Source organism: Amblyomma americanum, chromosome 8 (genome assembly GCF_052857255.1).
Source record: "Amblyomma americanum isolate KBUSLIRL-KWMA chromosome 8, ASM5285725v1, whole genome shotgun sequence".
NCBI lineage: Eukaryota > Metazoa > Arthropoda > Arachnida > Ixodida > Ixodidae > Amblyomma > Amblyomma americanum.
The window spans coordinates 59,328,409-59,347,131 of record NC_135504.1 but is presented as its reverse complement, the minus strand read 5'-3'; the positions used below and the strand labels follow the sequence as shown (position 1 = coordinate 59,347,131).

At 46.3% G+C, this 18,723-nt stretch overlaps 1 protein-coding gene and 1 pseudogene across 1 annotated transcript in view; both read left to right on the top strand.

Moving 5' to 3' along the window:
- Positions 1–5,877, top strand: part of LOC144102416 (uncharacterized) — a 28,440-nt gene extending 22,563 nt beyond the window's left edge. Inside the window, exon 5 of the mRNA XM_077635696.1 lies at positions 5,741–5,877. Coding sequence (XP_077491822.1) covers positions 5,741–5,877 — 137 coding nt within the window. The remainder of the gene's footprint in view (positions 1–5,740) is intronic.
- An 11,988-nt stretch (positions 5,878–17,865) lies between these two features.
- On the top strand, positions 17,866–18,033 carry LOC144102901 (U2 spliceosomal RNA; annotated as a pseudogene).
- The last annotated feature ends 690 nt before the right edge of the window (positions 18,034–18,723 follow it).

Sequence of the window (18,723 nt, the reverse complement as noted above, 5' to 3'; positions counted from 1 at the left end):
TCAAAGTGCCGCATTTTTCCACCACCTGCAAGTCAAAATAAGATAGCCGTACAAAAATAAACACATTATACAGTCTCGCTATGAATTCCCACGAGGTTGGCTCCGTGGACCAACACGGCCTTTGTCGGTCTGTTCGCATGAGAAATGCTGTTTACAGACACAATGCGGCCTCGCTTTGTTCCATGTCTCGATTCAAACTTGGTATTTGTAGATCACAAAGACAACAAGGGAAGGAAAAAAGCTCGGAGTGCAATGGGAGGATCTCCCCTTCCTTGTTCACTCTGTGATTATCAAGAACATTCTAACCAACCTCTGTCTCCCGTTTCAGTTGTAGAGTCAGGCTTTACGGGTAGCACGGCTTTACGTTCCGTTTGAATTTCCCGCCGTTTTGGCAGCTCTTTTTCAGTTTTAGAGTGACACACTGTTGCTCTTACGCTTCTTTGCTGCCGAATGGAGACACAGTGTTCCACGATTTGCAGTACGTGATCATGCGATGTTGGACATGATTGCAGGTCAGATCGAAAATAACCTAATGCATCTTCACCACATGATCTACGGTTTGAATGCCTTCTTGCTAACTGGAAAGAAGGCATCGCTTATATTCCAGCGAAACTTCGTGCAGCTCCAGGCCTTCTCATTCCCTCCTTGTTTTTTTATGTGAAAGTCTTCTGTAGGGCACCGGTCTTGCGTTATGCTCCCTTGCTTGTCATTTTCACGCCTACGGCAACCTGTGTTTCTTTCTTGTACATTAGGACAACCCTAAAGAGCGAGCAAACAAATGCAGAGCTTTGGAGGAAGAGATACACTCATTTTCTTTACTTCAGACCATGGAGAACGCCACATATCAAGTATTACCCCTCCTACGAAAATAATTTTCCGGCATGAACACAAAGACAAAACGCCTTTTAATAAGATGGAGCAGTAATTCTAGTAAACAAAGCTTAAATTATTCCAGGATGATTTTTCGGTTCTACTCCCCCTTACAGAAATTCGTTCGCTTTTTACTGCTTTCCCGGTCACATAGGCTCACTTCAGAATTTTTTTTCTTTCTTTAAAGGTGCGCTAAAGTGGATTCTGAGCTCGTCTTTTTACCGCAGGAACTCAATCTACACACTCCGAGCATTCTTAGAAACTCCGAATTATTGTCCAGTGCGAAGTTTCTACGAATGCTCTGCGCGCGTAGATCGAGTTCCCGGTGTAAAAAGACCAGCTCAGAATCCACTTTAGCGCACCTTTAAGAAAGATCAACTTTGACAGCCTTAAATTCAATTTCCGCGTTCACGTTGCTAATCATTTTAGATAAATATTCACTAAACACGGTCGTACGTTTACAAGACAGCGGGCACTAAGCAATAAAATGTAGCACTTTGCCCCACTCACCTTAATATCTCAACTTGCATTTTCATCATTTTGTCTAAACTTACGTTAAAACTTTACCGGATCAATATTACAAAAGCAGTCACTCTCTGAGGACAGAAAAGTGTCCTTACGCACACCTATCGACATGTCTAGACTGCGTGATGAAAGCTTATCTTCGCTTCACAACCACTTTCACCTAATGTTCGGGCTGTGAAGTAGTCTTTGCCAAACGTAACCGGGCAATGGTGGTATGTTTCTTAGCCACGTAGCGAAGCGCTTATGGAAGCCCCTAAGCCCTGAATCTGTGTAAACTAAGGTGAATCATTTTCCTCACAATCTTACATCTTTGGGTCTTTAGGGGTGGCGTAAAGGCTCCGCTATACGGTCGAGAAGCAAAAGCCTGTTTTTCGGTTACTTTCGGTTGTTCGGTTACTTTCGGTAAAGGTGGCACGTCTCGGCCGTTAGCCGCTGTCAAAAGCTCCGCGCCCATCTCGCAGCGTTGCAGTCGGCTTTAACAAACAAAGCAAGCTGCGATTGCTTGGAAGACTACAGTCTTCGCCTAAAGTTCATAGCCCAACGTGACCGCGGTCTAAGCGGATAGCTGCGCTGCGGCTGCGCTCGCTTGCGCCCATGTTGCGAGGGGCGATGAACCATCTCCCTTTCCATCTCTTGGTTTTGTTGATAGTAAGCTATCGCGAGGACAAGAGATAGAGGCGTCTAGCCTGGTTAAAACACAGTTCAGGTGGGTGCCACAGCAGCCTTAACGTCAATACTGGCTTACGCACCAATATCTTCACCGCCGCTCATGGGAGTTGTGGGCTATGAACTACTGAAAAAGACTGTAAGTATACGAACCTTGTTCCAATTTACTGCTACTTTCTTATACTGAAGGCGAAGCTACTGGTGCAGCTGAAAATCATTCAGAATTGTTTTTGGAAATAATCCTGTCCGCAACCGAGCAGCTTCCCGCAGCATGATCGCCTGCCATGGAGCCTAAATCGCGGAGGTATTCTCCAGTTTATCAAGAGGCCTTGGACACGGCACCCAGTCGGGATGGCCACGATAGCCGCAGTTAATTCAGTGGTACGTGAGCATGCGCTGAAGAGCAGTTGGTCAGTGCGGCTGGAAGAAAATAACGTAGATTTAGGGCGTAAAAACCTGAAAAATTGCTCGGGCTGGACATCTCGGTGGGCCCGCTGATTAAAGAAAGACTGAATATGATTTTTTTCATGGATATCATAAAGGTTAGACTAAGAACGACGCATAGAATGATGAACAACCCAATGATAAGTGCACCGATCATAAACACAAACTAAGAAAAAAGATTTTTGCCGCAAGACAACACACATAAGAAAGATGAAAGAAGTGTGTTGTCTTGGCTCAAAAATATTTCTATTATGTCTGATCACCAACTAGCCCAGCAGTTAACTCTTCTAAAGCATAGACACAGGAGTACAAGAAAGCACTAGTGACTTGAGTTGTAGATATCTGTAGCTTAAAGAAATAAGAGGAAATGACATAGGCAACGCGCGTAGTGCATTGAAGTGATAACCATTGGACTCTTATTGCCAGAGTGTAGATATTAAGGCAAGCAAAATGTCACCGAAGGCGCTAGAGTAGCAGGATAAGGCAATCGTATGGGATATAGTGAGGCTGACACTGGACTGGAGTAACTGGAGATGATTGGATGAAACATATCGTTCATTGTGTTTAACTAAGCTGTTGATGAAGACGGCGGCAATTAGGGCAATCTATATTCCGTTCGGAAGCTTGTAGCTCAGTATTTCCAGAGGAACATTTCACGCATTTCTTCCGAAGTCTCAACTTTTGTCTGGGCAAGTTGGTGCATTTGTAATTGACGGAAAACACAGCGTGAAAGAACTTGGAAAAGAGAGAACACACAAGGGGACACGACTCTTACAAAAATTTCTTTACACAGTCTGTAGACTATCCATAGACTTCTCTCTATAATGTCTATAGACTCTCTATTGACAAACCTCAGAGAACTCTCTACAAGGAACGCAAATTCTATAGATAGTCTATAGAAAATCTATAGATTTATGGTCATACACTTTTAGTGACTTCTGTCTGTAGACAGTCTACAGACTATGAAAAGGTAAAAATAAATATCTATAGGAATACAATAGAGTCGATAAGAAGTCTATAGACTATTTTTCTAAGGAACAAACCCCTCTTGTCTCGTGTGTTTCCTCTTGTCCGCGTTCTTTCGCGCTGCGTTTTCAGTCAATTAGTTCTACGAAAGATTTTTGACATTTTTGTTTATTTTCCCTGGAAAAGAGGAGAGCATGGTGCCCTCTCTGTAAAAACAGGAATTATTAGTTTTGTCTGCGCCACAAGACATGCAGTCGGTATATTTGGTTGGCGTTCTGCAGCGTTGCCAGCCCTCCCAGGCTTAAGAATTCTTGGACAGTTCTCTCACTATCCGGGCCATCACCATAAGTGCGTCGGCAGTACCGTATGAGTTCTACATCCCTACCCGGTGTTAGCTGGGGCCAGGTTATCTCTAGAATGTTTACGTCTAGCAAAATCTGAACCTGGTCGGTTGTTTGCGCTGAGCCAAGCGTCGCATGACGGCACAAGACTACCCAACTGGCGCACGTAACCCGTTGCCCGGCATTAAGTGCACTGCAAAGTTAATTAGTCTTGACTTCCTGCAGTTCGCTATTTTTTCACTTACTCAAGGGCTCTCCTTTATATCTCACGAAGACGAATGCAGCGCACTGAAATGTCCTTGCAGCCAGCCACTGATGACGTATGCGCTAGATTAAGACGCATGTACTACTCACCCAAAACTGCGTCCCGCGCTTCCTCCGGAGCATCAAGGGGTGAGAGCCATAATTATAGCCCAGCTGCGCCGGTAGATTATTCCTTTAGGCTTACTACATGCCAACGACTGGAAGGCGTCATCTACTAAGCGATCTAAACTGCTACTTGCACTGCGCTTGAGTGCACCGTTTCTGGCATAGAAAAGTAAACGACACGTGCCAGCCTTGACTAATGCAAAAGTGGCCTTGATGCTTTTTAGGCAAAGGTGAGTGAGTGAAGCAATCTAAAGATTGGCGCGAGAGAAGTTAGTGCTCACTCAACAGGAAGCCGCTTTGTGGCGAAACATGCCCGCACACTACCAGACACAGCTCGTCACAGTAAGAATTGACCAACAAAGGCACGCCCGGCCTGCTGAGAGATTTCCCACATCCTCCACATGGTTTGAAACTGCCCCGAGCAACATAAAGCAGTCTACAGGACCTCAACCATGAGCAGTGGTAGGCGGAGCTAGCTCACACACAGCTCCTCCTTCAGCGCCAGTTGACCCGTCAGGCCTGGAGGGCCGTATTCGCCAACGGTTTCCCGGACCTGGGTGAACCACCCGCGTAATTACCTCAAATTAATAACGTTTATCTCTATATCTCTATCTTGCAGGAGCCGTAACAATATCGGGGTAAAGGTATAACAGTGCCAAGGCGCTTTACTCTAGTCCAGTCTCGTTTATTCGAACTCGCTTATTTCGAACTTTCTGCTAAGTTGGGACTGATGCTTTGATTCGGTCAATATCACCGGTGTCTAGGGTAAAACTGACCAAGCTTTCCTCGTTCGGCACATTGCATAGTTATAAAAAAATGTTTGGCCGATTTGTAGTGAAAAACTAATTAATTGTAATGTGCTATCATTAAGAACCTTATCGGGAAAAAAATGGGTCCTCGATCACATAATTCCCAGGACCGGAAGTCACGTCAGCCGACTAGAAATAAAAAATATACCGGAGGAGTTTCTTCTCGAAAAGAGCCTAATCCAGGCACCTACTTTAGGTCAAGTTCAGCTGTAATCGTAAGTTCACGCACAGATCTTCCCTCTTAAATATTGCAAGAACTAAATGTGCACTATAAAAGCGTAATAAAGCCCTTCATATAATAACTGCCAAGGTGCTGCTGCAGATAAAAAAACTTTCTCGTTTATCTCGATTTCTGTCATAGTGGGCTGAGCTCATTTCAGAAAAAAAGGAGACTCACTTTTTTGCTGTATCATAATTGCGTCCGTTTCGCCATATCTAGACACCTTTGGAAAAACATCTAAGCACCAGCTAGGGGACCTGAATAGATGTCTGGTTATGTGCTCACAGACGCGTAGCGGTCCGCAAACCCAGCCATGAAAAAATGACGCAATGCTTGACGTGAAGCCATCAACAGCTTCTAATGCAATAACACGTACAATATTCTACGAATCGAAGTCCAATTATCGGGTTTTTTACTCTGTAAGAGTCATTAAGGGCCACATTGAAGGGCTCAACCAGTATTGTGCATCTAATTACAAAGCTCTCCGATCTGCCTTGTTTCTCATGCCATCTGCACACGATATGACGCAGCCCTGGACGAAGAACTGCGACAGCTGATGGAGTCCAGTCGCGCTGGCGTGCGGCTGTCTACCGAGCACTTCCTGAACAACGAATTCCGCGCCGCACTCCAGAGGGCCGTGGCACGCAAGCCAATGCCCAGGCCCTGACAACCACCTCTTCGGATGGTGTTTGTTCCATTTGCACACCGCTTACATGCGAACAAATTAATAAAGTGACCGTCCTACTTTCTTCAATCTATTGTCCGTGATGAGCAACCTTCTGAAATGTTTCGAAATGTAGTTTTTGTTTTCGTTTTTCTTGCCGTCTCAGTAATAATGGCTTGCTAGAAATTACTTTTTGCGGCGTTTTTTTTAGCGCTTCCAGCGTTTACAACCCCTTCTTATGACATGCACTTTGAGTCTTCAACGCTACAATAAATGATATTAGTATAGAGATGACAACAATATTAGTATAGGAAGGCTCTCAAAAGCGGCGATTCACCGCACTCCTATCATTCATAGTTTACACTAATTTATATAACTAGCTATTTTGTTTCCACTTTGAGCCACTTCACCCACTAAATATTATTACGGGAGTTAACCCAGCCCAGGGTGCGGTCCCGGGGGTAATATGCCTTACAAGTTCCAGCAAATACTGCGGCAGTTAACTAAGCAGCAGGCGCGACAGTCCGCTGTCGGCAAGCACATAAAAACCAGGTCACCTGAGCACTAACTGCCACGTCATCGTCTTTGTCGAGAGCACCGCAACATTACAAGTAACAGAAAGTGTAAACGAACCGATATTTAAGAGTTGGGAAAAAATACTATCCAGCTCCGACCCGAAAGTTCAGCTGGAGCAGACCGAAAGGGCAAGGGCAGATGCAAGGTCCAATGGCCGCTCGGTATAGGGGGTCCCACCACCAATATTGGTTCCAATTTAATTTTTTCATCGTCTTCATCATCAACTGCGTATCGTAACAATAATAACGAAAAAGGAGGAACGTTAGTATTTTTAGGTTTTATTGAGGACCACGCCATGACGGTGCATAAAAATTTCCATCATGTCAGGTGTTCAACTGCAATTTGTGCCGCGGTTTCATTGGTTCAGACTGGCTTCAAGGCAACGGTTCCACGGCCTCAATTATTGTCACGTAGGGGCGACAGCAGACCAGTCAGCCGGAAGGCAGCGAGGCCGCCGCGGTGGCTGAGTCGTTATGGCGCTCGGCTGCTGGCCCGAAAGACGCGGGTTCGATCCCGGTCGCGGCGGTCGAATTTTCATGGAAGCGAAATTCTACAGGCCCGTGTACTGTGCGATGCCAGTGCTCGTTAAAGAACCTTATGGTGGTCGAAATTGCCGGAGCCCTTCACTACAGCATCTCTCATAGCCTGAGTCACTTTGGGAAGTTAAACCACCATAAACTAAACTAAACTAAGACAACGAGAGTGCCTTCCAAACGAAACCCTTTATTTGGGCTGACTTAATTGCGCCCGCAAGGAACTGAACGACTCGGCGGTGGCGTAGCAACAAGCGTGATCAGCGGTCAACGAACACAATGACCGCCGCTCTCGGTCATGCTCAATTTAACGCTTATAGCAACCTTTCGAAATACGGCATACAAAATAACCAAAACAGCCTGGAACAACGTGGAATCCATTCAGCCGGGCTGCCAACCTTCGAGAAAAGTCTGGTCGCGCCTTGCAGCACAAATAAAGCGGTAAAGTCGCTTGCCGGAGGCGTTAACAACGAAGAAACAAACATTAAAAGCTTTCTGGCGATACACTGCGCTTTATTCATTCTTGTTATAATATCTCGTTAGGTGAACAAGTAAGTTTAAACTGTTTAAAGCCACTCATCCTTGCAAAACGAACAAGCACGAAACCTGAAGACCGGAGCCCTACCAAAGCAACCGTAATCTGCTGAAGCGTCCATCTTAAAAGAGATTTTTAGCGTCCATTTCGCACGAGTGGCTACAAATGCTTATATGGGAGACTTCGCACGTACATGGGTTACGTTTAAACGTCTCCTTCAGGGGCAAGTACTTGCAGTTAATTGGACAAGCGGGCTCCCCGGACTGTACCACATGTGGCGTGCTAGAAACTGTAGAACATGTCTTAGTGGCGTGCCCAGCATATGCACGAGAAAGACTCATGCTAGCATCTGCTTTGAAGTTTTTTGACACAAGGCCCCTGTCGGAGGATTTCATCGGCGCTTGGCCACATAGATCGAAAACTGTACAGGCAATGCGAGCGCTCTCACGCTTTTTAAGCGACACGGCCGTTGCCTCACGTTTGTGATGTTAGAAAGTGTGCCTTGTCTATTTTTATCTTTTTTCATCTGCCTCCTCCCAACATCATCTCCCATCGTGACCCTCTTTTTTCACCTTTCCCGAACCCCAGTGCAGAGTAGCAGGTCAGATATTTAATTTTCAGGCCAACCTCTCTGCCTTTCCCGTCAATAAACCCTCTCCCTCCTCCTCTCACACATTTCATAACTTTTCTATAATCTACAATTTACGTACATTGCGTCGTATATACGAGGATATGCCACTCTTCAGACGGCGCGGGCTAACAAAGCAGGCATTGCGGCTACGACTGCCGTATTTCGTTGGAGGGCGAAACTCCAAAGGCGTCCATGTGCCGTGCGGTATCGGCGCACGTTAAATGTGATCTAAATTGATCTGGAGTCATCTACTACGGCGTCCCTTGTAGCACCTGTTGCTTTGGGGCGTTAAACCCGAAATTTATAATTTTAGATGCTCAAACCACGCCTGTAGGGCCCACTGCATAATGACTGCGTCTTTCGACAACCCGCCGCGGTGGCTCAATGGTTAGAGCACTCGGATACTGAGCTGGAGTTCCCGGGGTCGAACCCAGCCGCGACGGCCGCGTATCGATGGAGGCGAAATATAGAAACGCCCGTGTGCTGTGCGATGTAAGCGTGCACGTTAAAGAACGCCAGCCGCTCGAAATTAATCCGGAGACCTCAAATAATTCGCTCCTCATAGCCTGATTCGTTATAAGACGTTACACACAGTCCCTAAGAAATGACTGCAACGCCATTACAATGTTTACGGTATTATCGTCGGGAAAACTATCTGCTAAAATATGTAAATTTGCTTCTACGCACAACGCTTCGGCGGCCTTGCTGAAATCAGCAACAGCCGCGCGCTGTAGACAGACAATCGCGATAAAGCCCCCTCCCTCTGTGATAGTGCACGCTGTACTCGAAACGGCATATCAGGATTGTTATTATGGCAGAGATATGACTTGTCTTAAGTCCGTGTGCTGCCAACTGACAAAACCGCGCTGCACTTCAGCCCTTCCGCAAGCGTGGCCGCTGGGGACCAGCTGCCTGCCCAACGCGTTGTTTCAGTGGTTAGGCGCTCGGCTACTGATCCGGAGTTCCCGGATTCGAACCCGACCGCGGCGGCTGCGTTTCGATGGCGACGAAACGCAAAGGGGCCCGTGTTCTGTGCGATGTCAGAGCACGTTAAAGATCCCCAGGTGGTCGAAATTATTCCGGAGCCCTCCACCACGGCACCTCTCTCTTCCTTTCTTGTTTCACTCCCTCCTTTATCCCTTCCCTTACAGCCCGTTTCAGGGGTCCGCCGATATGTGAGACAGATACTGCGCCATTTCCTTTGATAATAATAATAATTGGTTTTTGGGGAAGAATATGTAGCTGCATGGGGGTGGGGTATGAGCTATCGCAGGGATCAAAGAATGTAAAGTAGAGAATCATCTTCTGTACATACGGGAATTAACTTATTACGCTATCGTGTCATACCCTTCAGGCGGAGTTTAAGTGTCCCCTAATATTTTTTTTTTATGAACTGCTTTCAGCGCTCCGTAAAGGTACTGGGTGTGTTTCTAAAAAAACACCTTCTCTCTGATGTCTCTACGCTATACTACTTTGAATCCTTTGGCACTGCTGTACTGGAACAAATTTTCTGCACGTGTAGAGACATGCTTCTCGAAGCTGCAGTGCTGAAACACGTACCCGGCCCCAAAATTCTTGCATCTCCATGAAAGCAGGGCCGCCTCGATAAATTCATCAACTTCCTACGTTGTAGTACCTTGAATTCGGTGAAGGAGACGAACTCCATGATGGGAGAAACAGCCCCATGTACTGTTACATTACCGCCTCGATGCTTTCAAGTGGAACGCCGATAACGTGGATCGTATCTAATCCGCTCCGTCCAACGTCCGTGCTCCGTCACATCGATCCCTATCAGCAAGAACTTGGATAAACTGACAACTTGAATGTCGAACGTGTCACCATTCTTTTCGAATGGTAACATGCTCACTTGCCCACTTCATCCTGGCTGCCTGATTCTCTTTAATTATGGGAGACATTTGAGCTGGTTCGTAGTGCTTGGCCTAGCAGATCTAAGACAACGGTTCGCAGTCCAACGAGCACCTCTAGTGCCGGGTACTAAGGCCAAATCCTCGTAAATAGCGACTGCAGAAGGGTGAGGGTCTCTTCGGCTGGCGCGTAAGATTTCTCTGCCGACGGCTAATCTGGGCCTCGCAATTTGTATTTCAGAACATTCCAAACCGCTTAAAGAGCGACTCTGAACTGTGTGGCAAACTGGCGCTGTTTCATTACAAAGTGGTGGCTTCCGACAATAATGTTTGAAGAATCTTGGTTAAGTAAGGTGCACGCAGACCTACGCCAGGGTCTGTGAAAATATGCGATATAGCATGGTCATGCACAGTATGTCGCTACAACATAAAACTCAGCCAATAAAAGTTCAGTAGTGGCTAAGCCTGAAGGCAGTGATAAGCCTCAAATAAAGGACGAACATGTAAAACAGACTAAAAGTGTTAAGACCTTCCACCTAAAGCCCTAAACGGAAGAATGGTATATTACTGCATCAGAATTTATTCATAAAAAGGGAATCGGTGTTTTATACGCTTGATTTTAAGATTTTAAAAAAGAAAGTTGAGGGTATTATATCTTTTTGAGAGGGAGAGAGAGAGAGGAGCTCTTTAATGAAAAATCAGAGAATTTAGCAAAAATTTAAACGCTTGCATGCAACTCTGCGCGGAAAAGGGAATTGGGAGATAAAGGCAGAAGGAGAGCGGTGCCCGAAAAAGTAAAATAAAACAAATAAAACGGTAAGAAGATAAAATGCAGCCATAAAACGCGTACTAAGATGACTCGGCGAATGATGATCTGACATATGAAATGATGAAGTGCGTAGCCTGATAAATGGGCCAACAAAGTTCACTGCGAAGAGAGTGCATGAGGCCAACATGCAAGGTGAAATTAGAGCGTTTTTTAATACGTGACAAGAAATCTACAAGACACCAAAATGGAGTGGTTTGATCCCGGTGAGCGGCATGGCGTTCCTCTTAATCCTGAAAATTGTTCTATTTTTCTTTTTCTCAATAAAATGAATACGGTGTTTTGCAAAGCCACTTTACTTTTTTTCCCATTAATTAATTCCAAAGGAAGAAAAGATAGGTATGCTAATGTGCAAAATTGGTAATTGGTTTTTTGGGGGGAAAAGAAATGGCGCAGTGTCTGATATATGAGACAGATCCTCCGTCATTTCCTTTCCCCAAAAAACCAATTACCAATTTTGCACATTAGCATACCTCTCTTTTCTTCCTTTGGCATTAATTAATGAGAAAAAAATAAAGTGGCTTTGCTAAAAAAATGCTAACAGGACTCGATGCTGAGGCCAATTTCTTGATATGCATGTGCGTGGCAGGCGGCTTGCGTGTAAGCTCTGGCTTTGTAAATGTCCGTCGCTCGCTGCCGGAAGTCGGAGAGATCATCTTAAAAAGTGACTCCCCGCTGCGTACTTGGCGGGTGTGGAACAGAAGGGACAAATAATAATAATAATTGGTTTTGGGGGGAAAGGAAATGGCGCAGTATCTGTCTCATATATCGTTGGACACCTGAACCGCGCCGTAAGGGAAGGGATAAAGGAGGGAGTGAAAGAAGAAAGGAAGAATAGGTGCCGTAGTGGAGGGCTCCGGAATAATTTCGACCACCTGGGGATCTTTAACGTGCACTGACATCGCACAGCACACGGGCGCCTTAGCGTTTTTCCTCCATAAAAACGCAGGTCAGTGTATGGCTCTGAGACCAGAATGTTCAGGACGCCCTGACCTCAGAAGTGAGCACAGTTTGACGCTGTCTTCCTTTTGCCTCTAATGACCACTAAAACCGATTGACACTTACTGCCTGAGCTTCAAGCATTTAAAAGTTACATCAGCCTGGCTTTTAGGTGAATGTTGTGCAAAGGAAGTCCCTTGAGTAACTTTGACAAACGAGAAGTTGCTTTAGGGATATAATCAGCGATAACCGCCAGTGTAATCAGTCCCCCTGCGAGAAGAAAAGGATTAGGCTAGAAGCCTCTCGCATTTGCTGTCAGTACACACCGTCTAACGCAAAAGCCCAGCCCACAGTAGATATCAAGCTTTTATTCCATGATAGATACTCGCTGAATTAACCGCGTCAAACCATAGCTTTACCGGCCACATTTCATAGTGCTAAATCAAACACTGGTAAGGTACCAATGATTAATAGGACGAATTAAATACATTGCACTTCAGTGTGACAAAGTACCGAGCACGTTGGTTAGTTAAATTTGTACAATAAGCTAATTGGTAGATTAATGATAATATTTCGAGTGCTCTGGCTACCATTGCAAGGTTTATAATGTTAGCGCGGTTTATTGGCCTGAGGAAATGAACACCCCGCGAAAAAAAATCATCGCAACTTTCAAGCGATCATTGCATTCATGTCCTACACCGCGTCTCCCCACGCTCTAGCCCAACTGTGCCGCTATATTCTAACAATTTTACGTGGTATGCACCGAAGAAAATGACAGGGCCTGCTGCAAGATGCTGCGTATTTGACAGAACATGGGAACAGTACATCCTTTAATGGTTTTAAATGCTGCTACTTATGTGTTATTTCTTACTACAGCGCGGAAACAAGTTGTGTGACGTGTTATAAGGGTGTTGACGAAGATTGTTGCTTTGAGAACCATCGGCAAGCAAGTATCCTGTTTTTCAAGCTGCGCAAGCTGTACTAAACTGTCTTGATTGCCAAATCTATCGAAGCGACTGGGAATTTAGAGACATTGAAACAGCTGTAGGTAAGCCACCACGTGTTATACCACTCAATACTGTACCGAAACACTCTCAAGGCTGCTACTGGCTGCTACAAGCAAAGAATAGAAATTGGCGTTATCACGAAAGCAGAGAACTTGACCACCAAGTCACTACATCTCGTCTCAGTAAAGGTTTTCTTTCAAACACTGACTCTATCACCGCATTAAGAGAAATGTAAAGCTTATATCTCAGCCTAGATTTTCTAGGTGAGGTATTGCGCTTGACGAGCTCGGCACGCATCTAATTTAAAGCCGGCCTCTGATGCAACAGACTGCTGAACCAAGGCGCTGAATGGAGGTTGTGAAATTGTAAATGAAGGATATTATAATAGAACGAAAGCTCGCAATATCCTCTTTCCAAAGGGCATGCCACTTTTCTGTGCGGTCCCCACCAGCATCAATGGACTTGTCCCGTCGGTGCAGTGTAGTTCCTTCATGCCGCGTAGATGATTGGTGACGGCTGTTGACTTCATCAACCGTGGACTGAATCAGTGGCATCTTCGCTGGACATTAAGCGCGCACCTTCCATGTGTTCCTTAACCTTTGGAAACAGCTAGACGTCTGATCCACGAGGTCCGGGCTGAAGTTGGGGTGAGGCAAAACTCTCATTCGGCTAGAACGGCGCAAAGAAACTAAGAGCTGAGCACCGCTTGCGGAAGTCCTTCGACGCAGGTGGGGACGATCTCAGAACTTACGCGCTTGAGTGTATTAAGTTGGGCGAACTACTGTAGCGCCCATACCTGTGCTACAGGAGTTCGCCCAACTTAATACACTCAGTGAAATCATCGACCAACGGGTGGCAAATAGAGCTCGGAAACAGTCTCTGAAACTTCATCGTTTAAAGACACTTCTACCGTGGTCCTATTGCCAGCTCACTGACAATCGCCCCACTGTTTCCCCGTCGGTATTAGCAGCGTATCTGCCTGAAGGGTGCATATTATACACGGATGCATCACATTCTGCAGAGAGGGGAGTTACTGCTGTGTATAGTCCATCTCATCCGCATCTCAACTCTCGCGCGACGTATACTGCGGATACGTGCACTCCCCTGGCATTGGAACTGCAAGTCATTTATAATGCCATTGCTTCCTTTCCACTCGTTCCAACATTCAATACTGTTCATATTTACACCGACTCCCGCGCCGCACTTAAACAGCTTAAGGCTGTTCGACGAACGTTCCAGATTTCACAATCAATTCATGTGCTCTGCGCAAAGTATCCATGTCCTGTGCGCATACACTGGATTCGCGGCCATGCCCAGGATCCACATAACATTCAAGCGGATGCTATGACTCATCTTCATACATTAGACGATCCGCCACCTTCCCCTCTTCCCCCAGATCCGTTCCTGTCCCACGTTTCCGATTCCGAAGTTCTGCGCCAGCGAACACGCGCTCTAATTCCTCCGTGTTCGCACCCTCTCCCCCGTAGTCTTACTCGGCAGGAGGAGGTATCCGTGCGCCGGATTCGGGCAGGGGCGGCTCTGACACCATCTGTCCGTCATCGGTGGCGTGCCAAAGATATGCCACTACCTGACAGGTGCCCTCACTGTAGCGCTGCACCGGACATATGTGATGTGCGGCACTTGTTGTGGACGTGCCCAGCGACGGCTGCTATCAGAAAACGGCTCCTCAGGGAGGTGGGCCTGCGGTGGAACCGCGAAAGTGACTACGTGAAGTGGACTATGGACAACCGTTTCATTAACAACCTCTGCGACTACCTCAGCGCAACGGTTCTTCACTCCTTTTAACTTTCAATCCCGTGCATTCCTTCCCCCCCCCCCCCTACCTTTTTTCAACTTATGCCTCATGGCACACTTCTCGAATAATAATTAAAAAAAACTTACGCGCTTGTGCAAAAGGGAACCATGTAACGGAACACTGTGAGAAAACTAGATAGTTTTTTGGTTCTGTTTTTTGTAGAAATCATGTCTATGTATCTTCCTGTCTGTGCTAATGGTTGTCCACAAGCAATCTCTGTACGTTGCAAAGACTATGCCTAATGCACCGTGGGCGGAGGTACAGCGGCAGTGAAAAGTTTATGGAAGACAACCTTGACGTGAAAAATTTATTCCATCGCCGTGTTTCCACGGAGCCTGCCAGAGGTTACACTGCGCACAGTTCAGTCTTAGACAATGCGCTCTGGCCGAGAATTTCTTCCCTAAGTTACCGTCCATTTAAAACGGCTGTAGGTTATGAGTTGGGGGACAACAACGAAGTTATGGGCTCGTGTAAACGAGGACAATTCAAGGCGCAACCTTTCGGTTCTATTTTTTTTAAATCGATATAACACAAAGAAAAAACTTATTTAACAAGCCTCATGGTCATTTCATTTCACCCTCGCAATACTGATTGCCGTTAATTCCTCCAAGCCATTTGATGTCGCCGCCACTAATATTCATATCTCTCTGTCATGATTTCAGAGTTCATCTGCTTCATCTTCGAGTTTGAAGTTCTCATTCCATGCAAGGATCGCGCGGAATTCAGAAAAGTGTGGAGAGATGCCCTGACCATAGAGGGAACGAAGACGCCAGCACGCGTCGCCCTGCCGACTACCTTTTACGCTGTTCACGCCACTCGATAGTCCATAAAGGTCATCAAGACATCGTTCCAAATAAAATTCGTCGTGTTATTGTGTAGCGACAAAATTCAAAAACTCCTTAGGCTTATATTCTTTGCATGAATATGTCGCCGATGAGACCTGGACAGCGCGAAAGTGCTACTTCACTACCACAGCTGGAAATGGCTGTGGTTTAACTCAGTTATACAGTGTTGTGCATCTTTATCGGGAAACTTCTATTTTATCGCACCTCAACCATTGGCCCGTTTAGGCTGAGAATGCGCACATAACTTCGGTATTGCGGTAACTTTTGCCTTGTATAAGGTTTGTCAACAGTACTTATCTGGTTCAGCCGCGCTCGATGCAAACCCGTGCCTCGTCTACCTCGAGATCGACAAACCAAAAGCTGCCATTCATTTTCGCTGTCAGCGCAACACGAACGGGACACAAGACGAAGGACTAGCACAAACAGGCGCTTCCATCTCTGGGTTTTCACCAAAAGACGTTTGTGGCGCCATCTGTTGTTTACATAAGAAAGCGTCAGGGCGCTAAGAGCGCCAAGGGCCAGCATTACAAGCTGCGCAGCTCCTTTGATGGCGCCACTGCCGCCCTTTGCGGCCATCCGGCTCTCGTGGCTTTCAGTTCGTCGATCTCAGGCGCAGACGATTAAAAAGTTGAATCATTCGCGGCTGAATCAAGTAAGTATCGTTGTAAAACTTGCTACAACGCAGAACTTACCACAATACGCAAGCTCTGTACTTAGTTTTGCCACGAATGATCCAGCGGTTGAGACGAAAAAATTTTTTGAAGTCTTCACGATAAAAATGCACAATACTGTATGTAATGACACCGGCCTCCATCGCACCGCAGAGTCGAGCCCCCAACGATGCCCCACGGCTCCGACTGATGTGAGCGCGGCGAGGCGCGCGCGATATACGGCTCTATGATCTCTAACACTATATAACCTCTTCAAGCGATGGCCCAACCGAAGCGTGTTCAATCATTGGAAAACTTTAGTTGAAACGCAAAACGCCGAGGACCGGCGCAAGTTTCGTGCGAAGCAGACATGAACGGCGGTCTTGTATCGCCTGAAAACTGCCCTTTTCATCACCGGTGATTTTGTTATGGACACATTTCGGGAACATGGTTTAGGCCATCTGTGGCCACAGAGCTAGGACTGTGCCTGCTTGCTGTCTGCATTCGAGTATCGATAAGGAAACAGTCTGTACAAAAAACATCGCCGGAACTGGCACACTGCTACCAGGTGTGCTGACTTTGAGTACATGTACTTCACAGACCTACACATTCTACAACGTAACAAATGGTCACAGTGATCTTGTGCCCGTAATGAGTGTTGCCTCCACACATACAAAAGCTGTAACCACACGTTGAAAAGCACGATTATCGAAACATGTTAATCCCGGTGTCACCAAACAAAATTCTTCCGTGACAAAGTTAATTAAAGAAGTTAATCACTAGACAAAATGACAAGTTTAAAAATTTTCATGTCTCTTCCTTGATTAATAGTCAAACATGAATAATCTGATTTCGTTTACTGCAACGATTGGCGAGCGAAGCAATACAGGCAAACCCCATTGTTACCACGCGCTGTTTTTTTTTTTTAGTTCGTAAGGAGGTTCAGGAATCCTCCTAGTTTTTTTTTCTTTCTTCCGTTTTATATCTTTCTTCTTTACTTAACACGAGCGATGGTTTATTTAATCGCTCATACAATTCCGACTGTAAAAGAAGAATTGTTGCAAGGACCATGGCCACGCAGCCCTCACGAGCTCGCGTGGATAAGTGAAGAAGCAACAAGGCCAGGCGGTAGCAGCTAAGCGTTGCTATAGCAGCAGTATCAGCAGCTGGGATGCCCCCTTCATTGCGATGCAGCGTCGGTTCGCTGGCCTACTCCACCGGCCAGTCTATGCAGGGCCCGTAGGAATCCGTCGGCTCCGGAGCGGGCAGGTCCCAGTCCCACGACCCGTCCGAGGTTGACCTCGAGGACAGCCACGAGTCGGTGCCGTTCTTCAGTGACGGTCACTTCCAGGTCATCGCGCTCATGGACGCCGTCATCGCGCGAGTCGCCTTCGTCAGCCACGTCGAGAGCTTCAAGGTAACTGCAGCGCCCCTGGCGCGTGTGATGAAATGATGATCATCATCATAATAACTACATTTACTCCAGGACAAAGGACCTTGTAACGGACCGTCAGTTAAAAGTGTCCGGCCTTAGTTGCAGCCACCTTATCTTAGAAAACTTCCTTATTTCATCCGACTACCTGGCTTCGCCGCCCCCTGCTACACTTGCCGCCTTTTATAATCAACTCCGCTACCCTAAAGAATAACCGGTTTCCTTATCGCATTACATGCCCTGGCCTTGACCACTTCTTGAATATTTCAGTTAGGATATCATTAACTGGTGTTAGTGCTCTGGCCCACTCAACTCTGGTAGGAAAAGATATTCCGAAGAGCTTTCCTTGAATATCTGATACCCGTAAAATATCTGATACAGGTCCTATTTGAACCCGACATATTCCACTTATTTTTGGAAATGTGGCGGTGTGCTTGAAGGTTGCTTCACTTCTGCCACCGGTTGGCCCGGTATTGCACTGCCTCCGGGATCGGCCTGGGTCATTATACCGCGCGTCTTTACTATCCTGCCTTTCTATCTAATCTTTGAACTCTCCTACTATCAGCACGTGGTAGCGATTGTGGCTCGGCTTGAGCCAGTGGGCAGGACTGTGCACTTTCCTTTTCTTTCTTCCTGGCAACAACAACAGACAGACCGAAGAGCTTTGGGGGAATCCCCCACGGCAGAGTAGATTTAAAATTAATCAACCTTGGAGCATTCCATTCACCACATAGGACTAACAACCTTCCCTGTCCTAGCTGGTACATTCGGCCACCCCCTGTGATTGTCTAGCCGTCATTTCTTCCTGAGTTTCTACCCCTGAAAAGCGGTGGTCCCACAGGTTTAATCTAGGGACCAGGACTAGTTTCTCTTGAATTAAAAAATTTCTGTAAAAGATTTATAGCTTTTCCTTTAAATTTCATAACCGCGCTTGTGTGTACGAAAGTGAATAATTACTTTTTCTTTTCTCGAAGGGCAGCATTTATTAGTTTGGTTACATTGATTGCAGAATAATCGCTGACAACTCTGTGCGGCTATATCAGACGCTACTATCTCCGAGGTCGACCACATCTACATCTCTATGGTCTGCCCCTGAGCGAGTGATAAAGGCGCAGTGGACAGTCGCTTCTTCTTTGTGACGTCTTATCGATAGAGGGCTGTCTCCCTCTGCAACTCCACTTCACTCTTCGTGAA